The sequence below is a fragment of the Tyto alba genome, unplaced genomic scaffold (genome assembly GCF_018691265.1).
Source record: "Tyto alba isolate M040663 unplaced genomic scaffold, T.alba_DEE_v4.0 Super-Scaffold_10, whole genome shotgun sequence".
NCBI classification, from domain to species: Eukaryota; Metazoa; Chordata; class Aves; order Strigiformes; family Tytonidae; genus Tyto; species Tyto alba.
The window spans coordinates 17,933,893-17,960,100 of NW_024881262.1; the positions used below are offsets into that span (position 1 = coordinate 17,933,893).

At 39.8% G+C, this 26,208-nt stretch overlaps 1 protein-coding gene across 8 annotated transcripts in view; it reads left to right on the forward strand.

The window, feature by feature from the left end:
• Positions 1 to 26,208, forward strand: part of TFDP2 (transcription factor Dp-2) — a 63,829-nt gene that overhangs the window by 10,754 nt on the left and 26,867 nt on the right. For 3 of the 8 annotated variants that reach the window (XM_033005512.2, XM_033005514.2, XM_033005513.2), the window contains exons 2-5: positions 889 to 982; positions 7,358 to 7,424; positions 20,532 to 20,635; positions 24,313 to 24,434. In XM_033005512.2, the coding sequence (XP_032861403.1) occupies positions 968 to 982; positions 7,358 to 7,424; positions 20,532 to 20,635; positions 24,313 to 24,434 (308 nt within the window). In that variant the 5' untranslated portion in view covers positions 889 to 967. Of the gene's footprint in view, positions 1 to 888; positions 983 to 7,357; positions 7,425 to 12,314; positions 13,622 to 14,082; positions 14,148 to 14,298; positions 14,397 to 20,531; positions 20,636 to 24,312; positions 24,435 to 26,208 lie in introns of those variants that run through there. The other 5 variants (XM_033005516.2, XM_033005518.2, XM_033005517.2 and 2 more) reach the window with 5 other exon arrangements.

Sequence of the window (26,208 nt, forward strand, 5' to 3'; positions counted from 1 at the left end):
AGACATCTTCCAAAAGATTTTGCTGAATTGATTCCATACTTGAAAGGGTGAAAAGTTCTCCCTCTCTTACATGTTGCAGTACAATTCAGGTGTCTTTTATAGTCCATTTTTTAACAACAAGTAATACTTAGGAATTATTTTTTAAGTACTTAAACACTTTGTCAGGTTAATTCTATCTTTAAAATGGCTTGTGCTGCCAGCATGGATTTGTAACTTGTTTTCTTCTGTTTTCTGTAAGACTTCTGGAAGCTTTGATTTTAAAAAATAAGTCACTTTCAGTATTTTTAATATAACAAAATCTTTGTCTTTTCCTGGAATTCTAATATTAATTCTAATTACACAGAGTTAATAAAAAAGCCTGAAAATATTAAAAATATTATTTTGAACTGGAATGTTTTTTCTTGGGTGTTTCCTAAAAATACTTAATGTTTGCTGTGTATGTACGTTTCATAGTATTTCCTACTTTCTATCAAGACCTTTGGATGTCTGCAGTGATGGAATTAGAAACTCTCTGTTGTTGGAGGCTAAAGACATGATGGAGAGAATTAATTCACTTCCAGTTTTTAGAGTCAGTGTGCATTAGATGCAAATGATTGTATGGTTGTAATTACAGGACTTTAGTAATGGTATGACATGCTTTGCTAGCGCATTAATATTAGTTAGGCCTCTCTGTAAATTGGGCCTTTATATATAAAATTACATCTCTGCCTATTCCCAGCAATGTAGGTTTCTAGTATCTGTGCAGAACCTGACTATTGTGGTGAATGATTTTATCAAAAAGTAAAAAAAAAAAAAAAAAAAAAAAAATCCTCTGGAGATGCAGGGTTTCAGCTAGAGAGGTAACTCAAAATATATGTTAACTAGGATATTTTATTAACTTTCTTACAGGATGCTCATTTTAAGGATTCGGTGAAGATGAAAAGGGATATCTTATGGTTTTACGGAATATAAAGCAATATTGTCTGACATGACGGCAAAAAATGTAAGTATAATTCTACAGCGTATTACTTTTTATATTGGCATGCTGCCAGTCACTTCTGGCCTTCAGAATTTGAAGGTTTTTGTGTTTGATTTCTTGTATTTGTCCATACAAACACTTCTACAAAAAAATCTTCTACAATTTTTGTATAACACAAATGTGTACCCCATCATTTTCTGCAGTATTTTCATAAATTTAAATTGGTTAGAAGCTCTTGAAAGATGTGGAGTTTACTCAACTATAGTCAGGTTGATAACTGGTGTAATGCTTTCTGCTGTTTCCTTAATGATTGTTATGGATCCCTTCCATCCTGAGATATTCTCTAATTCCTCTAACATTGCTCAAAACTTACCAGAGAGCTTCCCATTTTTTTCAAGCATCTCACCTTTGCACCAGAGTAAAACCTTTCTACTGAGTCTGAGTCTCAAAACTCAGGAAAGGACAGAAAGGCGGCTTATTTCTTTACTAATGTTGGTACACTCTTAGTTTCTAGAAGACTAAGGGTCTTCCTGTTTCTTTGTGTGCCCAGCAGAGTGGTGTCACGAGGCTCTATATTCGACTCCCCTATCCTGAGTTCGGAGGAAGCTTATGAAATGTCTAATCCTGACTTTAATTTTTTGTCTAATTAGCTATGCTTCCTGAGGTACACAATTTGTATAGAGAACAGTTTTGATTAAGCTTGGTGGTCACTGAGTTGAGTATGACTTTGGGCCCTCAAAAATTTATGGGTTGGCTGCCTTTGATAGGGCATCCTGCTGCCTAATTAAATCTGAACAAGTTTAGGAACCAACATGACTAAAGTAATACAGTAAAACTGCAGGTAACCCTAGGATGGCTCTCTGTTCAGTAACTGCAAAACCCTTTGTGCATATTTGATTAGATTGATGCCAAGGGCATAGTTTGGTTAAATTAATTCTCAAGTCTCAGAAATTTCTTTTCTTTTGCCTTTATTAAAAGTTTCATTTGGTATGTAGTTCCAGATAAGGCTTTCAAATGTCTTATGTCTGACTGATTGAAGCTGGCCAAGCCAGAAAATAAATCGATGTGTATATGCAAAACACTTTGACTTACTTATTTCATAGGCCATATTCAACTGTAGTATACATAGGTAATTCTACTGTTGTGTGTGGAACAGCTGCACAAATCCAAATCATTTGTGGTTTTGACCTTTTGTTCAATGCAGTCAAAGGATAAATACCAATGCCACTAAAATCCATGGAGTGTTCTGTGATAGCATCATAGTGACATAGATTGTAAGGGATCTTAGGAGGCCATCTACTCTGGTGCTTTGTGTAAAGCTCTTTGACACTTGAATTCAGAAGCCAGTTGCTTGGTACTTTGTTCACGGCCGCTCAGGGCTTCAGGTTTTGAAAACCTCTGAGGACAGACATACGACATTCAGTCTGGGCAACCTACTCATGTGCTAAATATAGAAATACGAGTTTATTGTTTACTTTAACAGAATGCTATAGTTATTTTATAGAATAAATATTTTATTGGTACGAATGCTTTTAGATTTTGTATATTAAACTATGCAAACCTAGTTATTTAGCTAATGTTTATGGGCTTATTTTAAAAAAATCAGTTACTGTGCTGCAGATAAAAGTAGAACTCAGTTTTCATGTTTGTTAAGTATACCTGTTCAACAGATTTGCAAAAGAAATAACAGTGGAAAAACAAGGGTGGTCATAGGCTTTCTGTCCTTATTTGTAGCACTAATTTCCCAACGTTAGTTACTTGGAATTGCACACTCAGAGCAATAGTGTCAGCCCTAGTGTTTTCTATTGCTGTTAGAAGGCCCAAGAGTACTTCTGAATTTGTAGAGTTACATGGTTTAACATATGTCTGTGGGTTTCTGTAGTCCAAAACCTATTTCAAATGTAAGGTTAGTGTTTGTTATACTGTCTGAAATATTTTGATGATTTGAGTTGAGGGAGAGAGTTTCTCTGCAGAATTCTTTCCATCTTTTGTTTTCTTTCTGTTGAAGCATCAAGGAAAGGCAACCACAAAGTATGGGAATTTGGACAGCTTCTGGGAAGCTCTTAAAGGACACATACCTTTCACCAAACATGTACATATCAGGAAGCTGTCACCTCTATGTTCAAAATCACTACCCCTCAACTGGGACACAGCTGTCTAGGGATGTTTGTGCTCCTAATTGAGCTGAGGCTAAAATGTCTGCATCTCACGTGCATAAGCTGTATTGAGCAACCTTGTCTCCAAAGAAACTTGTGCTTCAAGCACATGGAAAAATGTTTCCATAGATTGAATGTGTATGTAAGATGAATGACATTCCCCATCACTGGTTTTCCTTGCTATGACAGAAGAATTGTCAAGACTGGGCTCCCTGCTCACTTTCTTTAAGTGCAGGACACTTTCTAGTATCTGCTTATGGAACATTGCTTATGGGTAATTTGACCTTCCTTAGAAAACAAATCCAACCAAAACAGCTATGGATATTAAAATGTTGAATAAATGTTACAGATTCTCTTGGAGATGAGATGCTTATGTGCTTACTATACACATTGTACCACCTAGATGTAATTTAGGTCGACTTGTCATAATGGGTTCATTAATTGCCTATATCATAAAATGCATTTTTCTTGCCTGTTTTGTACTTCCATTCCCATCTGTCTTTCAGGTAAGAAGGCACTAAAAAGGTATTGAGAAATGGGGAAAAAAATGAGCAAATACTCATGGTAAACGACAAAATAAATAATATGACTCAAGCAGATTATTTGACTAAGACTGTTAGTTTTGATTGTCTGATCTGATTTTCTGTCCATGTGCTTGTAAAGTTATTTGTCACTGCTTCTCAAGGGGTGGTTGTCTTGTCATAGGTGAGGTCAGTTAAATGGCTGTAATAGTTCTCTTTTCACATGTCAATATGAAAGAAAGCAAGTTAGTTTAACTGCTGAAGTTGGTCAAGAGGGCCTTGGACAAGCCTTAACACTTGTCTTATGCAGGAGTGTAAAGGACACTAGTTGTTCTGCATTGATAGTCCATACAGGTTTCTTTTAGTTTATAGTGAGAGTGCCCTTCTTAGGTCCTGCCTGAGTTGTTTCTGTAAGTGATACTACTACAGTATGTCTACTGATGAGTCTGTTGGGGCTTACAGGTGTAAGAAAACAGCCAGTTAATGGATTCCCAAGTCCTTTACAACTTCTACATGCTATAATCTGGATTAGTTCTAGGCCAGAGAGGACAAAAACTTTTAAGGTTAATGGGAAAGTTAATTTCTGTAAGGAAAGTGAAGGATTGCAGGCAGAGACTTGCTACCTGAACTGTATGTCAATCAGTGGAGAAGGCTGATACGCTACAAGGGCAGCTCATGACAGTTTGTTCCATCCAAGACTCTGGTTGTGATTCCTTTTTTCTTTCCTCTCACTCCATTTGGAAACTTCTTAGTCACCTACTAGGAAAGGGGAAAAAAACTTGAATAAATTATTTAATAGGATACAAAGGCCTGCCAAGTGCTTAAATCATCTTACTTCATGGCTGGATTCATCTTGCTGCAGATGGACAGAAGCAGGAGTCCAGCTCCTGCCATACCCAGTAATCCAGACACTCTGGCACAGTGTTATACAGAAGAAATGTCACGCAAGCTATACAAAAAATAATAAATGATACCTATGTAAGCATTGGATTGTTTGCTGGTTTCAGTTTAGGTATGGTTAAATGACAAGATTCCCAGAAGCAGTGGGTGGTACAGTCTCTGGATAACAACATGGCCTGAGACCTCTCTGACATCAAAATGGAATACTATAAAGTTCTCATTCTGCTGCAGTATTGTAATATGGCATCACACTTTGCTTTTTTCTGAGGGCTTAGTTGTAATAATTCTTCTGTAAGAGAAACACATTTTAGATCTGCCACACTTCTCATTTAAGTTCTCATGAAATTCAAGTTTGTTTTCAAGCTCTTCTAAACTTAGATACAATGATTATAAAATTGAGTAGTGTTCCTGTTCATTGGATGCTCTTTATAAATGTGTTACTAGGACCATCATCATGAAAATACATATTCCTATGCAAACCAAAATTCTGCTGTAATTTTGTGTCATTTGGATCACTGAAGTACAAAATACACTGAAAAAAAAGACTCAAGTAATTTGTTTTATTTCCTTAAATACCGAATTAGTTAAATAATCTAAATCTTTCAGAGAATTAAATGTAAATGTTTGAATTGTCCTAACGGCTGGAGGGTCATCATGGGCTGACAGTGCATATGTATATCTTCAGTGTTTAATTGAAGCACCAGTATGAATCAATAGGGAAATATACAGTTGTAAATCTAGAGCTGAAGGTTCATTCAATTTTGAACAAATCGCAGTGCTGTCTTTGAAGATGTTCATGGGAATCGTAATTCTTTTCCTTTCTCTTGGAATGAGTTGAGGCCCTTATATCTAACACTTGATATTTATCCCTGTGGCTCCTGTTTCTTTTCTGAATTAAAATTTTCTCCTATTTGTGCTTTTATACTTCTTTCAGAGGAAGGGGTCCTAGGGAGAAGCTGATACTGTTATTTATTGTGCAAAGGCAGCAGTAGTATGATCCAAGAGTGCTGGCTCTTCATCTTGCCTTTGCAGTTGTAATGCCCTTTCAATGCTATCTCCTCAAGAATACATTTTCAGTGTAAGGAATCACGGTGACCTCTTACCCCATGAGCTTTCCTTGCCGCCCAAGCACCCGAGGGGAAGAATACTAGAATGCTTCTGTTTTCCATATGGACCTGCTACCAAAATGTTTTGCGTTTGTTTTTCTGTCTCCCTACTCTTTCCCTGCTCAAACCCAGGCGTTCCTGTTCACATCCTCCCCAGCCCTGCTGCATTGCCTCAGCACCGCTGCCACCTGGTGGGAGACAGAAGGGAAAACGGAGAGGAAAAAAACGAGACGGACTTGTTCTGTTTCAAAACCAATTTCTGGTGATACCATAGTCTGCAACAACCAAAGCACCTGGTTGCCCACTGGAAATAGTATATGACTGTTTAGTTGGGTGGGACAGGAAAGAGCAAGTCTGATACAGACAACGTTTGAGATAAATTGATAAACAATATTAAGCATCTCTAAAGGCTTGTTTACAGAAGCACATAACTTAGCTCATTTAGGCAGTATTTTATGATCAGGGTAGTGCAGCACCAGTTAATGTTTATGTGTTGCTCCTGATGGTGAAAAAATCTTAATAGAAGTAGTTTCAGAAGAGTATGTCACAGTGCTGTGTTTGCAGATTTTCCCCTTCGAAACTTACTTACCGAATACAAATTATCTAGAGGAACTGAGTGACTGAATGCTTGTAGTAGTTTTTTTTTGTTCTTGTGTAGTTTATTTTAGTGTTGTGTTACTACTGTTTAATTTGTCTTCAATTAAATGATTCTCTATTTTGACATTATTAAAATTCTACAAGCAGCCTTAGCATATGTTCCATTATTATTACATACATCCATAATATAAAGCAAATATTTGACCCTTGATTGTATGATTGGTTTGTCTTAACTTAGATACTGGAACCTTTTGTCCCAATTATCTACAAAAGTATTCATACTTTATATTTTAAAAAGAGATGTTGTAGTATTCAGTTTAATTGCCTGCTGCTCCAACAGAGCTCAATCCCTCAGTGTTTATCACAGCTTCTGTCTTGGAAGCAAACCAGATTGTTTTGTTGAACAGAGGTTACTAAGGTGGTGCAAGCATACTGCTCTGAAACTGCAGAATGCCTTACCATGACTTGCTGTTGCTGGGCCCATCCCTTGTTAGCTGGGATCAGAGGGACTTTTCATCTCTTCCCTCTGTTATCCAGGAACAGTGATCTTGCATTTTTCTATACAAACTCCACCTTTCTGTGTTTTGTGTACATGCCAAATCTGAGATGCACCATTCTGTATATAATTTCTCCATGTGTCTGGTAATTTATTCTCAAGGTAAATCATTTTATATCTGAAGACTAAGGAATGTATTTAAAATGCATTCATAGTCACATCTCCTCAGACCTGTAGAGCATGCAGCTTAGTACTGAGAATACTGGACAGCAGGCAGATTTCTGCTGTTATTGGTGGCAGCTGCTCTGTTTGACTTTGAGGGGACAGTGACTTATACTATAATAGCCAGGATGTGCTGCTTGGGTCATGTATAGTACAGTATCTGAATATTTAGGGGTTTTCTTAGGTAACAACTTAGTTAAAATCAGAGTTTGTCTTTATATATATACAATAAAAGTCTTGGATCCTTTGCTTTGAATCTCATGCCCTTGTTAGACTACTATCCATAGGGTTATGATGTTTCAGAAATGCAGAGCAGATTGCTTTCATAATACTGTTAGTTGCATATTAGAAAACAGGGAAAGGTTTATAATATTTAAAGACTTCAAAAATGTTTTGTTCAGGTTGGTGTGACTTCCACAAATGGAGACTTGAAAGGATTTATAGATCAGAACCAGAGTCCAACAAAAGGTAAGAGAATTCTATTTGTATACGTAGAAAAGAAGCATACATTAAGACTTATTTCTCTCTTACGTTTACTAAATTAGTAATATTGCTGATTTCACTGCATATGGTTGGTTCGGTTTTGAGAGACTCAGAATTTAAATGTTCAAAATGTATTTCATGCATCCATGCGGGTAAATGTTTTATTACTGACATGCAAGTGCCAGTAGCAGATTTGGAAGATCTTCAGGTTTTCAGAGGGGGAAAGACAGTGCAGTAAAAATAATTGGAGGATAAAATAAGCCCTTTTTTTTTGTTTCCTTGATGGTGAGTAATGTGCTAAATTTCCTGGTTTCCACCCTACCCTTTAAGTTCCCAGACTCTGTTGTAGTCCAAATGGGAGAGAAGGTTAATAACTTCAGCGATATCTTGTTGTACTTCTATAAGTGTTCTGGACAATTTACAATAATATTTTGTCCTATCCTGTTTCATTTTACCATTGCTAGATTAATCACTTTTAATCTAAACCAGTGTGTTGGCAGTCAGAACAGCTATAGGATTCCAGTAAAATAAAACTGCAACCCCTTATCAATATTAGAAAACTTGAGGATTTACAGTTCAGGAAACGCTTCAGTCAACCTTTCTGAGTAAATACTGGTTTGCTGTTATTCACTGCAATAAACAAATGCATGTACTAGCTGGAAGAAAGGTTTTTGGCTCATCACAACAGCTTAGGTGCATCAGACTTTGGAGTCTGAAAGAATGAGTCTAAACAGAAAATGTCTAGAGCTACAGTATCTTCCTAGTTTCCTAAACTATGCAGAACATTACAGACTGCGTTTAGGCCTTTGAGAATTAAATTATTGCACACTGGTGGGATAGTTGCCCTTCGCATTTCGTTATTTTGTGATTATTGTGTCATGATACTAGGGAAGAAGACTAAAATAAGTCCAACATTTTCAAATAATTTATGTGAGACAAGCAATTGATTTGTTCAGAAAATAACTGAACTGAATAACTTTATAAAGTGTAGGACATTACTGTTAGTAGTACCAATTCAGTGATCCTTATCCCAGTCTTTATTAAATTTTTTTTTCAGGATGATAGATGTATTATTTACCTCCATTCTTCTCTATTTTCTAAAATTTTATACTTTAATGATTTTTTTTTTTTTTAACCTTGAGGTATAATTAAAAATCAATGACATTTCTGTAGAAATACAGCATCTTGCTCATGCTGGCTTATTCTTCTTGGAGAATCAAATATTCCATAAAAGCTAGAAAAAATTTCATGCCAGTATTTAAGCTGTCTCTTACTTTCAGTCTGAAGTATCCTTTACTTCTTCTGGCATGTCCACTGTCGAAATTAAGGAGGGGGGAAGGAACTCCAAACAGGCATTCAGATCCACTGTCTCTTAATAGGGCTTTGTGAACTTTCTGATGAATACAGTTTTTATTGGTTTATCCATTAGTTAACTTATTTGCTATAGTAAAAAGAAAGGCAATTTATTGCTACGTATCTGGGCCTGTTCATAATGTGCCTTCACAGTGTTCTCAGACTGAAGCATGATGGATTTATGATATCTTCAAGAGCAAATGAGAGAGGCTCAAATAAGGATCTTGAAAGCATCAGATTTCAAGTGCTAGAAATTTTTCTTTACAAAAGTTGTATTTATTTTTTTTTTCTTTCCAAAAAGATAATTATTTGTGGTGTGTGTTTATTTGTTGTTTGCCTCTAGCACAAACATACTAACTTAGTACGAATACTGCATTAAAGGAACACTTCAGATTCCAGTGCTGAGCCATTAGCACATAGAAAATTCCTTGCAAATTTTGTCTTCCTTTTTTTTATGAACTCTGATATTTTATCGTACTATGAAATCTATTTTGTAATCCTGGTTTTACTGGGTTTAATTTTGAAAAATGCTGGACTGTTGTAAGCAAACCTACTGCTCTACCACTTTGCCTAGTAACAGTAGACTGCATCCTGACTCTTTGAGGATGCTGTTTCAATCTACAGGAGAATGTCTTGAAAGACTTACCAAATCAGCTGTTGTTCTTTCTGTACTCGTATAGCTGCAGTCTCATTCTGTAGCACTGGCACCACTAGATACAGTTATGATGGGGAAATTTTCTGGCTTTTTCTCACTAAAAATGCATAATCAAAATAGCTAATCACTTGACCCTTGTGCTCTAAAATTACTTTCTCTGCTTTTTTTCCATTCACAGGCTTAACTTTCAAAATCTCTTTTCTCCCTGAGTTTTTCCCCTGAACCATCTGAAGCAGTTACTCTGTTGCTGCTGTTCCAGTGTGTTTGATCAGGCTTCATTTATCTTTCCCACCATGACCTGTAGTGTCCATGCACAACTTCTGGCTATTTCCCAGGTTTATTTTGCTAGAGGAGATGTTAATGCTTACAGACTGCTTAGGTTTTGCAATCTAATCTGTAAGTCTTAAAGTACTGCTGTGTCACTTCTACTGATTTTCAAATCTGAATTGCTGTTCCTAAACAGGTTGACAGGTTGTTGGTTTATTTGGGGGTTCAGTTTTCTTATTGCTTGCTTGCTTCCTGTGCTTGTTAGTAAATACTGAGGTCTTGCTGTAGTTTTTTTGATTCAAGCTTTTTAGGATACTTTCATTATTTTTTTATTCATTGTATAGAAGATGTCTGGAAAAAAGAAGCAGTTCTACTACTTAAATGTAATATGGTATCTAAATGTATTACAGTTTTACTAAGGAATTTGATGTTTTAAATGTGATAAATGCAGACTCAAAGCACATACATCCCAATTTGTAATCCATAAAAAGACTTACTGCTTAATTCTGAAGAGAACTAGATTTTTCTTTCTAGGTGTTGCCTAGAAGAAATATCACAGTGCTCAGCAGAGCATTAACTTGCAATGTTGTTCACTTTGTTTAGTGAACAATTCCTGTTCAACAAACAATTTACTTTCCTCCATTTGCTGCCATTAACTCATAGGCAACAAACTTTTTTGGCTAAAGGATCTCCACTTGCAGCTTGTTTTTTCCTCTGCTTGAAATGAACACTCTTTGGATCTGAGAGGGAATGCCACAAACAGATGGGTCTTCACTAATGGCCAGGGTACTCTCCTAATGCCAGGGGCCGCTCATTGCAGGGACCATCATTGGATAAAATACTCTATGTATCACAGTCTGGATATCTCCTTTCCAAAAGCCATTTTCACTCAGTCTTTGATATAGTAGATTCTTACTGTTACACTCAAAATTGTTCAGCTATCACAAGCTGGGCTGACTATGCTTAATTTCCTCATCTGAAAGAACCTGGCAGACTAGTGAATAAAATTATCCCTGTCAGAGACGTTCATTTTAATTCTCCCAGGCAGGAAAAATTGGCCCTGGTTCTCATTCTTCAGTGAATGAATACTTGTGGGTTACTGAATGCCAAAGCGATGCTTCCTCTCACATTCTGGAGAAGAGAGATGATTGTTGCTGTTTTTAGCCTTGGGGACACATCTGTACTTATGCGTTAGGTATTCTTCTGGTGTTTTTGTCATGGATTGCACCCCTTGGGAGAAATTCCTGGTACACTCCATGTGAACAAGGCTGACACACTCCTGAGTGTAGGCAGAATTTTGGTGCCCAGTGAAGCTAATTGACAACAACTAAGGCGCTCCATCATTTGGGGAAATCCTGGTTTAAATGGCAAGATGGCTTTCTGGAGTTGGCCCATTCTGTTAAAATTATTAAGTATAATAGTTCAAGTTAGTTCTTAAACAGGTATAATGAGGTTTGTGAATGAGTTAGATAGTGACAGTTTCATTTTGGGGAGATTGTTTCAAGCTGTGGATTAGTTAAATCAGGCATACTGTAGAGTTCACGTTGAAAAGTTGCATGTGTAACCAGGAGAATTTAAAATTTCATCTGTTTGGGAGACATTCCAAGTCAGTAAGTTAAACACTTCCAGTTCTGTAATCCTGTTCATATATATTATAAAAATGGAAAATTGAATCTTTTCCCACCAATTCCAAACAGAGGGCACGTCTGTACCACCACTTGGTTGCTTGTCCCATAAAGCCGCCTCGCCTGCCCTCTGTGCATCCACGTTGATGTCCCTGGCTTTTAGGGCTCTGTTCTAGTTTAAACAGTAGTCCCAAGGCTACCTGATCTGCTGAGTAATCATTAGAGTTGTGTAGGTACGAAGCCCTGTAATAAAATCAAGGTTTGCAATCAGCTATTACTTGCAAAATCATTTTAGTAGTCAATGAAGCTGCTGCTTCTCAGCTGTAGATTCAGTGAGATGTGGTGCCATCAGGTGAGTGCTCTTCATTCAACACACCTGGAATGAGTTAATTTGTTACCTTCTGCAGTGACAGGTGTCCTGAAGATTCCTTTAAACAAAACAAGATATGCAGAGAACTCCAAAATTGAAAGCAACTCCAGATTTAAAAGATTTCTGCTTGGTCTGTGCAGCTCTGCAGAACCAGCTGAGGTGAGGTGGGCTGGGGCAGAGGCTGCCCACCAAGGAGGGCAGAACGGGACCCGTTGCCACAGCTCCTGCTCTGGCAAAGCGCCCCGTCCATGTCACAAACCACCGTTGGCTGCTGTGGGTTTTGTGTCTTTGCTTCGCTCCTACGAGATACCGGCGTGCCCTGCCTCGAGATGCTGGAGCCTCAGCAAAAACATTTTCAACGCCTTCTCTTTCCCGGCGCTGCTACCGTGGCCGTGCTGCTGCGCGGGACTGGCTGGATTAACACTGTTTTGTTTAAATTGCGGGATATCCGCGGGAGTGGCGGTGCTGGCGCGGCACACGCGGGACAGGCTCGGCTCCGCGGGTGGGGGGGGGCGGTGGAGGGGCGGCGAGGCCGGGCCGCCGCCGCGTGCTGCGCCGCGGCTGGCTCGGCGCGCGATTGCTCCTGCCTGGCCCCGCCGCACCGCGCCCCCGGGGAACAAAGGCGGGCGGGGGCCGCCATCGCCCTCAGCCCGCCCGGGCCCACCCGGGGACCCCCCAGCTCTGCCTTGCCTGGTTATAACTGCGGGCGGCGGCCCTTGGCGGGGCGGGAGCGGCGGTGTGAGCGCTCTGAAGCGTCGCGGAGGGACGAGCGGAGGGCGAGCTCCTGCCAGACCCCGGGTAGCGGGAGCGGAGAGCTCCGCCAGCGCTCTGGGGAACGAGCGCTTGAAATGCCCCGAGTGTGCGTGGTGGGGCGGAGGGGTGCGCTGCCGTTCCAGGGGAACCCCGGCAGGCTGGAGAAATTAATCACGGCGGGGGAACGGCCCCTGCACCAGTACGGGCTCTGCAGGAAGGGACTCGGGGTGCCCGTGGGGAGCAGTGGGCCCTTGCCGCGAGGAAGGGTGAGGGTATCCTGGGCTGCGTGGGGAGGAGTGTTGGCAGCAGGGCGAGGGAGGTGACCCATCCCCTCCACTCAGCACTGGCGAGGCCGCTGTTGGGGTCTTGGGACCAGTTGCAGGGTTCCCCAGTGAGAGATACAGACACAGCAGGGAGAGTCCAGGCAAGTCCGTTCAGATCATGAAGAGTGTGGACCGTCTCTCACATAAAGAAAGGCTGAGAGAGCTGGGACTGTAGTCTGGAGAAGAGAAGGCTCAGGGGAGAACTTACTAATGTATATAAATACCTGAAGGGAGGGTGCATGGAGGATGGAGCCAGAGTCTTCTCAGTGGTGCCCAGTGACGGGACCAGAGGCGTGGGCACAGACACAGGAGGTTTTCTGTGAGCATCAGGATCCACTTTTTTTACTGTGAGGGTGACCGAGCACTGACGCAGGTTGCCCAGAGAGGCTGTGGAGCCTCCATCCTTGGAGATATTCAGAAGCCGTCTGGACGTGGTCCTGGGCAGCCTGCTCTGGCTGACCCAGTTTGAGCGGGAGGGCTGAACAAGATGACCTCCAGAGGTCCCTCCCAACTGCTCTGTGATTCTGTCTTCAGGTTCTTGTAACTTTGCTTGTTAAGTACATATTTTAGCAAGAATAGTTAGTTTATGTTTGGGGGAGATATAGATCTGAGTTAATGTTTTCATAAGAAGTTGGGGGGGTTGATCAAACTATTACAGTTAAAAACAGCAACATCAGTAGAAAGGATCAGGAATGCTTGTTTTGAGGAAAAAAAAAATCTTACTGGGCTTTGAGCTAGGAAACTCCCAATGAGAATTCATTTCTAAAAAAATCAAGATGTCTCCTGTAACAAGGTTTTTTCATTCAGAGCTCACAGCTGCTGGTAGGAATGAAGAGGTAATACATCTGATATAAATGGAAAAAAGTCTAGTAAGGATTAACTTGTATTTGATAGTTGCATTTTTAATTATACTGTTTTCAAGGTCATGTTTTGGCATACTTTTAGTTTATTTTAAAAATATGTGACATACATGACCTGCAAGTAAGGGATATTCTGAAAAGTAAATCACGTCACTTAAATACACAGAGAAGTCACCTAGGGCACAAGCTTAATTTTCAATAGATAATGACCTGAAAATTTAAAGAGCTCTAGATTTGTAAATGCCTGTAAAAAAAAAAGCCATAAAAGTCACTGAAACCATATTTTATCCTTCATGGGGAAATCCTCTTCCAAATAAAAAATGAGTTTATTTCATAGGGTAACCATTCTGTTTGCCTCCTAAACAAAATCTGTTGGCTGACTCAGTGTGTATGTATCCAAATGAAGACACTGGGTACTGATCCATTTTTGTCTACAGTGAGTTGGTAGCCATTAGTTAATCAGGTGTGGAAGAAAGAAGCGACTATTTTCAGCTGGTTGACTGTGAGTGATATATTTGATTCTTATCTTAAAATGTATAAGGTAGACTAACAGTAGTTTTAGTGAATCATACTGTCCTTAGTTAATGTTTTTTTATTACTATATTCTTAAATTCTATGAATTTACATGGTGTTCTCTGTTTATTGCTGTGGAGGGAAAAGGAAGAGTCCAGCTCTAGACCACCAGTCTTGCAACAGGCTCCATGAGGGAGGATCCCTTAATCAGATCAAATTGCAATCCAGATTGCTTTAGGTGGGAATCTTCACTTATAATACAACTTCACAATGAACTGTGTTTCAATATGTCTTCTTTTTATGAAGTACCTAATTTTTACTAAATCCTGATAGGGCTGGTGTTTTAGAAACTTCTCAGTGCACAGGAGTGTCATATGTCTATGCTACTGTAGAGTAAGCAGTGAGGCAGGTGTCTCTTTTTTTCCTTTTTTTTTTTTTTTTTGTATTTAATATGTTTACTATTTTCTGCCTCTCCTTGTGATGTAATCTTTTGTTTGCTTTGATAGACATCTTCTCTGGCAAGAGTGCCAGTTAAGTTGGCTCTGGTTGCCTCACAGCTGCTTTTAAACATTTTCCTTTTGCTTAGTGCCAGCATAGCTGTGCAGGTGGCTGAGCAGTTCACTGGACCTGGGAACAGATTCAGCTGAAAAATAACCATTGTTCCCCCTTGCCAAAGGAAAAGAAGGCAAGTTCACTGCATAGCCATAGCTGTGGCTGCTCTGGCTTGCGGGCAGGAATGAGCATTGGTGATGAGGCCTGAATAAATGAATTTTAGTGGCAGCGTGCTGAATATCTGACCAGGGCTTTAGGGGGTTCCAACTCAAGACCTGAAGAGTGCTGGGAGTTCATTGTGTGCTTAAAGAGATGTGCTAAAATGATAAAGATGGCAGATTTGGTTCTTTGGTGCTTTGAGATTCATACAATTGTTAACTCCTACAAATTTGTCTTCAGTTGAACAGTAAAAGACTGAAAATGCACTGGTCAGTGTAAGCCTGAAGTAGACTGAAATATTGTCTGCCCCGTTTTGTTTTTTTCTTTTCTACAGATCTCTGATTTGATGTATTTCTAGATATGTATGTGCTTCTACAGACTATGGAATTTTTAAAGTTAGGTTTATAGCCTAGTAAGTTTGTGCAATAAACAAATGAAGAAATGTACCAAGAAAATACATGCATACTCATATCATTTTAATATTTTTTTTCTATATGCTTTTATAATACTGTGTCGTGGTCTTGGAGTTAATCTACGTTTTAGTGCAATAGAGGACCCTGAGGACACATCACATGTTATTGCAAAATATCCTGATGGACTTCCAGTGTTTCACAACTGAACTGGTTTTTTTTGCCATTACTGTCAAGTCATAGGCTGTATTATTTAAAATGGCTGTTCACTGATACACTTTAAGAGATGTGGACGTTTGTTTCAGACCTCTGAATATGAAATCCAGACTACCAATACTTCCCTGGCATTTTGTCTAAAAATTCAAAGACTTTTTTTGTTGGTGTACGCATTGTGTGTGAACCAGCTGGTTGGTCTGTGCTTCCCATCAGCTATGGTTTCCTTCAAACTGGCTGTGACAGATTCTATAGATTATCAGGTTGACATTGTTTCTGATTATCTTTGCAACTAAGCTGCAGACCTGACAGATTTAGTTATATGGGGGAAAAAAATCACTGAAACCTCTTTAGCTTCATATTTGTACAGGAGTCCGTGTGGTTTGTATGAAGTTAAGATGTTTAGGATACCACATAACAATTTAAAGTTCATCTTGTGGGATGGTTAGTTAGTGTGTGCATGTGAGTATACATGTACATATAAACATGAATAACTTTGTTGTGTGATTGCTTGAAGCCAAAGATCATTTAAATTGAATTTTTCTTTGTGCGTGCAAGTAAAAATATTTATCAAATGCCAGGAAGAATAATAGTTACTTAGTGATAATGTGTTTCTAAATATGAAAGAATAATAACACTGTTTTTTCTCTGTGAGAAACAACCATAGTGGTGGCCGAGGGATGGAAGGATAATTTATATAGAAGCTAAATGCTTTTTTTTCTGAGAACCATATGTCCACTGACAGATTGTTATTTTGAATGTGCATTGGTGACGAACATGCTCAGTTTGTGGTAGTTTATATATATTGCAGTTAAAACCTCTCTATGAGAGTTTTAAGTGGGTTTCTTTCCCATGTGCTCAGTTTTCCATAGGTAAAATGGGACTAATGACAGTGACCTCCTTTGTGCTTTGAAAGTACTGCCAAGAAACATTATATAAGAATTGAGTAGTATTATACAAGTCATTCTAGTTTGATCCATCTCTGCTGACCTCTTTCATCCACGCAGAAAGATTAGCGTGACTAGGAGGCTAATGGGTCTCATTGTGTTCAGCTTATCACTGTACGCAGTGCTGTTTTTCAGTGGAACATAAATCAATGTAATCTTTTTTTGCCCCCAAATGATGGCTGCTATTAAGAGCTGGTATTAATTTGGAATTCTATTGTGTTTAAAGCCTTTGCAGTTGCTGTGTGATCAAGTATATATAATAGGTTTGATGATATTTCTGCTTTAAGTTGAATACAGAAATCTGTTGAATAATTTTTAGGTGATCTACAGTGTGACAACTACTTCCTCTTTCTACTTTTTCAATGCTGTTTTATAAATAAGACTTGAAGGGATTATTCCTGTTGATGCTTCCTGTTTTGTGATACTACCCTACCTTCAAAACTTCAGAAATTAACAACTCTTCAGCAAACAGAGGTGCACTAACCTCAAAAATTTGGTGTAAAATACAGCTAGTCATCTTAGCAAGCTCCTGCTCTTTGAGCTGGTTATACTTGTTTTGGCAGTTTCCAGCTTGTGGTGATGTTCTTGTTGTGCTGGGACTGGTCCTGGTCAGCTCCAGGTCTTTCAGTGGCAGCTGTGTCCCTTGGGCCTGGGCTGCCGCTGCGTGAGGGCAGGATGGGATGCTCTTGGAAATCAGATTTCTCTTTGTTTAGAGAATAGTAGTGGCGCTGGTGATGCTGACTGCAAAATCTGTCTCTTCAGGTTGGGGTGCTGATGTGATCTGTTTGGAAACGCATTAACTTTTTGCAGCAGCTGAACCAACTGTCATGTTTGCTGTGGAGAGAGATGGGAAGGTGGTGCTTCCACCATTAAATATTCAGAGCACTTGAGGTCACATGAGTATCTGTACTATGACACTATTTGGGGGGAAAAAAAAAAACAAAAAAAAAACCAAAAAACAAATCAGGAGGGAGGGAATATTTTAGTTGTAAGTGATAAAACTTTTTGTTTACTGCTTTTTAAACTGCTGACAAACACACAGAATTACCTCTTTTTGTGAAGAATTTGGTTGCCCTTTCCTTCTGTCCATGGTGGATGAGAGAGCCTTCACTCATAAAAAGAAACTGGTCCCTTTCCATCCTATCTGCGTTTAAAGTCTACACATTCATGTATTTATATTTACTTATAAAGAAATTTTAAAAGAAGGACAAGGTCAGGGAAACATTTATTCAAAAACTTGATCAACTCTCAAGATCATTTTGGTACTGCTACTGCCAAACGGGGATTTTGAATTAAAAGGTAAAGCTCTTTCTTACTGACAGTAACTCTAGCCAAAAAGACTTTTAAACATATGGCATATGTAAGTGACTGTCTTTTTTAAATCAAGATCAAGTAATTTGAACAACCCGTGTATTTGCTAAAGTTGCCCTAATGGTCACATTATACGTTTATCTAAGTAGCCTTGTAAATGAAGGCACGGTGCAGCAGTAGCTCTTAATTAGTGATTTTTCCAGGGCTGCTACAGTAAATCTGGTGGTTGTGTGTGGCTTTGGCCACGGGTATTGTATTTTTAAGCTACAGTGTTCAGAGAGTCTGCATGTGTGTGCGAGGGGAGGTATATACAGACATATGTTAAAAACTATTGCCAGTGCAAACAGATTACAATCTACGTGCCGAATGCTGAGAAAGAAACAAATCGTGTGCAGCAGTTGATGTGGGGCAGTGGGTAGGTGTGTGGATGTGACTGCACACCAGCAGTGCTAATTGTGCAGTACAGCAAGTCTGACATGGCTCAATCTTACACTGTGAAACATGATGTAATGGTGCCTCTTGCAGGCTGGGAAGTGTTGCTGGAGATGACTGTGGTGTAGGCCTGTTGTAAGAGAACTGTAAGCCAAAGCTGACATTTCAGAATTTTACTGTACTTTGCCATGTGACATTATGTTGTGGGCACCAGAGGAGGTAATTTGTTTCTTTTCCCTGGTAAGAAAAGGGACAAGTAGAAGTAGCATGAGAGCTGACATGGGAGAAAAAGGGGTCAAAAGTTTCAGCTGCAGCAGAAAAGAGGAAAATTTCTGCAGTGGTCCTGGGAAGTGACAGGCACGTCACTGATGAAAAAACTGCCTGCAGCGAGGGGGGAGACGAGGTTTTAATGAGAATATGTTAGCACAGCTCAGGAAATCCTGGGCAAAATCCTGTAGCAAAGGTGAAATTGACAACCAGCCAGTTTAGAAAACTATTTTGAGCTCAAAATGGGAATGCAGTGTATGTAAACCATGAATTACTGTTGTCTTGTGTACTCTGATACTACCTCACAAATGGTGTTTCATAATAGAGCAAGGATTTACTGTGGGGCTGGGTTTGTGAGTATGTGGGTTTTATAAGTTGGGGGGTTTTAGGTGACTGAATAAATTGTTGATTTATTGAATAGAAAAGCAGCAAGCTGCTTCTGAAGATTTTCTCTGATACAGATCTGCCTTTTGGAAAATCAATATTTAGTAGTAGTGTTACTCCAGATGTCAAAGGAATTTACACAGAATATTAGGACATCATTGTCTCAAATTGTAAATATTTCTTATACCTCTGCTCATTTTTTATAAAGGTGATACTTTGTGTATGTCTACATCTTTCCTACTTCTGTGCTGTAGCTACAGAAAGTCCTTTTTTAAGCATTCTTTTTCTCTCAATTGTGTTGCTTCTGCTTCATATTACAGAGAAGTTACACTGTTGAATTTATGATTTTTCCAGACACCTCATGGCAGAACACAGGTCTACTAAAATAAATAAAATAAAATTTAAAAAAAAGACCATGGTTCAGGACTAAGAGAGAAGAGACAAGTGGGCAGTGGAGAAGAGCAGGTTGTATGAGAAAAGACCAGGGAACAGAGATGTCAAACAGCACTGAGTTGGCTTGGGACCATCTGGGCTAAGCTGAATGTTGACCAGCTCCTGTGGAAGGGGCGCAGGGCAGGGCAGGGGTGAGGGCTGGTGTCTGCGCTATCCCGAAGGAACGTGTTGCCTCGGGTCTGTCAGCCCCTGTCTGACAAACACCCGAGGGCGTAAGTAGCTCTTCGGGGGCCAGTCCTTGTCCTTATGGCTCATGAACCCTGGTAGACCCAAGCTGAGTCTGGATGACGAGGCACTGGCAGCTCTTCCTTGTGTTTGATTTTTGCCTCCAGACCCACCACTGGCATTCCCCATTTTGAATAGGCTGTGTGTAAGAGTGGGGGGAGGTATGTGATTGATCCATTCCCAGCTCTCTTGCTTTGAAACTGTCATAGGGACAGGAGCTACTGCTGCCACTATGCCAATGGATAAATAAGTGTGTTCACTGCTTTGAGTGCCTTGTGTACAACAGTTTGAACACTCATGAGCTAATGGTAGTGCTGCATGACAGTTTTGATTAAGACATTAAGTCTGAATAATCAAGATTGTAAGATATGATTTGGAATAGAGGAGGAGCAGCAGCATCTGTGAGGCTCTCGGCATAGAGCTGTGCTTCTGTGTGTGAGGGCAGGATGAGTTAGATCCCTAAATAGTCCGGGATCACAAAAATGATAAATGTCTTGGGATGAGAACACACAGGGTTAGAGATGGCATGCTTGGCTGGACACCCAGCTGCCTGCTCCGTTACCGTAGGTAGGTTGTAAAGGCATCATTTACTACAGCGATAGGCTGTGACAGGCTTACTGATCTTTATAGAATACGTTAGTATAGTCAGATGAGCAATGGTTAAGGCTATGAAGATACACGGATACATATTTTGTATGCTGACTTACTAATTTTAACTTCTAATGCTGAGGTATGGCAGGCCGTGTGCTCTTTGTCTTAAACAATGAGAAATTGTTTCTGGAAATAAAATACTAAAATGTAATTTTAAAGGCAAAATAGTGAAGGTGTAGTTTTATGAGGTGTCCTTGTGATATCTGCTAAAAGGTCCGGAGGCTGTTGTTTGAGGGTGTGTTTGCAGTTTATGAGACAAAAAAGCTAACCTGATTCCAAAACGTTAAAATTATGTGAGGATTTGCCAAAGTATTATTCAGAGGTTAATAAGGAAGTAATTTAAAACTCTCTTTTCACTGCTCTTTTTAGGTAATATTTCAATAATCACATTACCAGTTCCCAGCACCAATTCCCCAACTAAGATTTTGCCAAAAACCTTAGGACCAATCAATGTGAATGTTGGACCCCAAATGGTAAGTTTTGCAACTCCGGTAATGCTAACTTGTGTAACTAGCTGCGTGACTTCCTGCCGGTGTAATATGGAAACATAAAAACCAAAGATGTGAACAGTGCTAGGAACTTGCTGCTTCCTGCCTCAGCTGCAAAGGCAGAAGTGCCCCACCTGGGTGGAAAGGGGATGCTGTGAGGGTGAACGAGCCTGGCATGCCAGAACTGCCACTCCCAACAGTGATCTTGTACCTGATCTTAGGGGATACCCACCTTCATGGCTTTGAACAGACATTGAAACACCTTCACCAGTTGGCATTTTAACTATTACTCAAAAATGTATTAAAAAGAGTTATATATATTAAGAATGTTACTGATACTCTTTGAATATTTTGAGTCATGTTCTTACCAGTAAATCTTCGTCATTGTCAAAGACTAAATGTCTCAGATGTGTCACTAGAGATTTAACTTGTTGAAACTATTTTCTTAAAACTGTCTTTTTCTGCCAATGATAACTGTATATAAGTGTATATTGCTGTTTCAGGGATTTTGGATCTGGTTTTGAGAAAAACTTCTTTTTCTGGTGGCCAAATAACTAAATGGACAATACAGTGAACTGTTTCTAGTAGCCTGATGCCTGCTTGCCAAGCACTTAGCCTGAGTACAAGAACTATTTGATGTGTTTTATAAATAATTGTGGTGGTTTTTTTCACATCAGCAGTTATTACCATTCTTCAGTACTGGCATTACAGCCAGTGCCCCGGGCTGCATCCCCGCTGTGCAGAGCTCTCTGTCGGAGGTACTGGCCACCGACTGTCTGCCAGTGAGCAGTGTTCCTCAGTGCCTGGGTACTGATGCAAGTATCACTGGACCATGTAGCATTTCTACTACAAAAAACGCGTTTTGTGAGTGCGATAAATAATAGCCAAAAACAGGGGAGAGCAGTCAGTTAATGCAGTTTCCTACTCTTACAAGTGACTTCTCAAGGCCCTGCTTTTGGTTTAAGTGAACCCTAGTTACAGTTTAGGTTCTGTAGCAGGTGGAGGTTGCAAAAGCTACTGCCATGGTGTGACACACATCATGTCTTCTTTTAATTTAATTTTTTTTAATTATTATTTTATTCTGCTGCTTTGCAAGCATAGATCTATATTCAGAAAAATTAACACAGGCCTCCTAAGACAACCAGTGTACAGCGGTGTTGTGTCCCAGACCACTTACAAGAGAATGTCGGGTTCTTAACAGTGGGAAGGTTGGCACTCCTTTGGCATCTCACCCATGTTAGGAACATCCTGCTGCCACGAGGGGTTTTTGGCTTTATTTAATCACTGTAGGTTACAGCCCTTGCGGCTGCTCCAGGTCCCTCAAACCAGCAGGCACCCGCAGGATCAGCGGAGTGGGCTGCTGGCTGAATGGTGACTCTTGGCCCGAGTCCCTTAGGGTACAGCTGTGCAAACAAAGGAATCGGCACAATCTGCAGGCTGGATTCTTGTGCATGGGTGTTTGTTACATTTCCTTGAGATTCAGTCTGTAGGTGTAAATTTAACAGCAGAAGTATTATTGACAAAATGTTAGTGCTTAATTTCAGGGATTTAAAACACCCTACAGATGCTCTCTTTGCTAAATCAAGGTAAGGTTTTCTTTTTCTGTTTTATGGTTGTGCAGTGAATTTATGTGATTACTTGAGGCACGCTGGAAAAATGTTTGCTGTTAAGAGAAGATGGAATTAGTCCTCTGAAAATATTCAGTGTAGTGTTTTTGTGAAAGCAAACAATCAATAGTAAATTTAGAAGGGACACTGACATAACACTGATTTGCATACCTGTGACGTCTGTGTCCAAGAACTTGCAGTTTTAGCCCTGAGCTGCAGCCAGGAGGGTTCCGGTGCCAGTGCTGGGCAGGGCGGCCTGGCCGTGGGCAGGGGCTCCGGGGCGCCGGGCGGCCCCTCCCCCGGCTGGCACCAAGGGACGGAGACGAGACATGGCACCGGTCGGGCCTGGAAACGCCCCAGAGAGATTTTGCCACCTCAGTTTAGTATAGCGGGTGTCACAAGAAAATGATAAGGAGAGTGGACAGCAAATGCTCCTTTATGACACATTTGAGCTGTGATTTACACGGCATCAGGAGAGCCGTGTGAAATCTCAGCGAGGGCGGAATGCAGTGAAATGCATTTCAGTATACAAAATAGTTCACATCTTTTCTCCCTGGCATATGTCAGCTGTATGCTGGCAGAACCATATGCTTACTGCAAATAAACGTTATTTATAGTGTTGCAAGAAATTGATATAAAAAGTTACTGAATTGGATTGGCGTTTAATTGAAATACTGCATTACTGATTCTCACTTTAGCACTGGTGTAACACCAGTGCTAAACTTAAGCAAGCTTTTAAATCTTAATCATTCTATCACAAAATGTTTCTGACTTTAAGCCAATGTAGCAGTAAGTTGGTACCGCTCCTGTACCTGCAGGCAGCGTGTAAAGCCACCAGCCAGGGATCTTTTCTTCTCCAGGGTCAACCAGTAAATATCTAACTTCCACCTGTGTTTTGGTTTTCCTAAATTTCTGTTTTCACTTATTTTTGTCAAGCTATCCACTTGCAAAAATAAGTTAAGTTTATGTCTTTAAGATAAAAAAAATACATACATGTCATCATGGTGTTGTCTCAGGAGGGATGTGATGTAATGCTCAGTGAGCTGAGGAAATGGGAAATTCTTCAGATACCATTTTCTTCTACTTGTTTAAACAATATCGTTGGATATCAAACAAAGCATCCTATGTGGGTGTTGGGTAAGCTAGGTAGTAAAGGAAACTACAAAGTTTAATACAGTAGGTACTCAAAATGTCATTAACAAATGGAATAAAGTAAACTTTATGGAAGCAATATAAGATATATGAATAAAAAGCACTGTCCAAGAAGCTATGGCATGAATCTTAACGTACTGAAATAAAAATTTAACATGTTTTATTTTAAAGACTAATTAATACTGTTTCATTTTTAAATACTATCTAAATTCTTATGGTGACCTGCATTAAAGAATGAACTTAGATGTGATTTAAAAATGAGACCAGCTGTCTTAGTGGTAACAACCACTGTACAGGCAATTTCACCAGGTTTGAATAAATGTAAATTCTATTTATACTGTGCAGATTCTACATTTAATTCCACAGGTAGTGTTGTGCTATTAGCTCGGTGGATGCTATGATGTGCTATGGTGCTGTGATGTTGTGAACGCTAGCAACTGCAGGGAATACTTTGCCTGCAGCTCAGATTGTCTTTGGTTCTACCAAAGACAGAGAATTGCAAGAGACAAATCCATTGGGAAGGAGGCTTTATTGGTTACAGTGATCAAGAAGTTGCCTAGATGTAATCTCAAAGAAACAACTAGTTGTATTTAAGTACAGATCCTATCTGCCATACTTAGAACTTATTTCTATTTGTCTAGATCTTGCCCTTATGAATACAGTAATATGGTACAATTAGTAGATGACTAGATCAGTAGATGAGTAGATTAGTACTTTTATGTGTGAAGATCTTCTGATGACATCTCTTTGTATATTTTGACTGCAGCTTGCATCTGGTACAGAATTGCTATTTTTTTCTTAGTACAATGCTTCGTATGAATTTTGGGTAGTAACCTCTGTTTTCTTATTTGTGGTAATCTCTGTTTTCTTAAGACATCTGGTTTTTATTTCTAAATTTCATAGATCATAAGCACATCGCAAAGACTGACCAATTCAGGGAGTGTTCTGATTGGGGGTCCATACAACCCAGCTCCAACAATGGTCACACAGACACACATAACGGAAGCTTCTGGCTGGGTCCCAGGGTAAGATCTTTGTTTTATTTAAAGGTGTTTGAGGATCTGTTCTGATTTTTTTCCTTTATTCATACTGTTGCATCTACATGTTGGCTTACAGCTTCTAGTTCTTGCATAACTAGAAGGAGTATGCACTTCAACCTATTATGCACTTTTGATGTCTGGAGCATGTGAATATGGAAGTACAAGCACTGTGCACTTCACTGTTTTGGTTTGTGGCAGTGTCTGTTTTTTGTGAAAATGGTGAGTCACAAATTCCTGAGTCCTGTTAAAAGAAGTCTTGACTTTTTTTGTAAGTTCATGGTATATCCAAGTAGCTTTGCTGTTGAGCTTACCAGCAGGTGCCAGCAGTGGGAGAGAGGCATTTAACAATAAAGCTCTAATGGAAAATTTCTAGTGTAATCAATGTTGTATTTTTATTACTATTTTACAGTAGCAACAAGTTTTCATGGGGCTCTGAGGTAGTCCGGAGTAACATGATTATCTATTCTAAGGAAATATGGACTTTATAGTATTTAATGATTTTTTTTTTTTTTTTTTTTTTTTTTTTTAGTACCAGTACTGCTGATCTTATTTGTCTCAAGACAGATGTAGTGCTTTGCGTCTGAAAATTAAGAAGTAATTTATCTCTGTATCTGGGTTAATTTGTGTAAACAGGTGATGAATGTCTGTAGTATCTTTCCAGCTTTAGAGGTGGGAAAATTGAGCATCTAGGAAACAGCAGGAATGAGAGTATAATGTTTGTATCTTGACTTTCTTCATTCTGTGCTGTACGCAAGGACTGTCACAGGCTTGTACTTCCCTGTTGCCATATTCCCACCATAGAGTCAATAAACCGCATGCCTGGCTGAGCAGTTTTTAAGCTTGATCCTTTTTTGCTGTGTATGTGTGTATCTCCTCAAATACCTTTTGAATCCACTTTGGTTTTCATTTTTATTTGAAAAAGAAGTTATCAAAGATTACTTTGTTTCTGCGAATTTTGTGAAATGTGGCAGTCAGGCAGAAGTTTTTTCAGTACCCATGGGAGGGATAAGCTACAGTGTCTGTTCACAGCTTGCTAAACCAGAGAATCAACACCCGGTAGCTGTCTGAAGCTTTATCCAAACCGGGTGATGGAGATTCCCAGAGAGAAACCTAATTGCAGTGCATCAACCACCACCACCAAGGAGAAGCACCATCCTTCTCTTGGTATACTGCCAATATCTAGACACAGGATTTCTAATGATCCTAACTATTGTTTTGCCAATAAAAAGGAGCAAGATGTTTTTCAGACTGGCCGATCAGTGTTGATCCCTGCAAAAGTCCATACAATAGGTCATATTTTTGTCTGAAGAACAGAGGTGAGGAAGGCTCTGTGGTATTGCCGACTTATGCGATGAGCCCTTCTTGAAGGCAGTTCCAAAATATTGCAAGTCCAGACTCCTTGCTTTACCCGTTGTTTATTCCTCTTTGCAGATTGCAAATTGTTTCCAAAATCAAATGAGACAAGAGCATATCCGTTCTCAGGGCTCCACACAGCCTCTGGCAGCCTGGCGTACAGACCAGGGCACAGCTCTCCTTCCACTGCCGCTCCGGGTCGCGGTGCCCAAGGGCGAGCAGCAGCCCCGGCCTCCTTCCGCCCTGCTCAGGCGCGGTGTGAACGGTTAAGCACCATGGACAGGGGCTGCCAAGGCCGGGAGGGGATGGGGCCTGGATCACCCAACCGAACGCATGCAGGCCTCGTGGCACAGATCTTCAAAGTCATTATATTTGTCAGCTCCCTTCATAACATTGATAGGTTTTT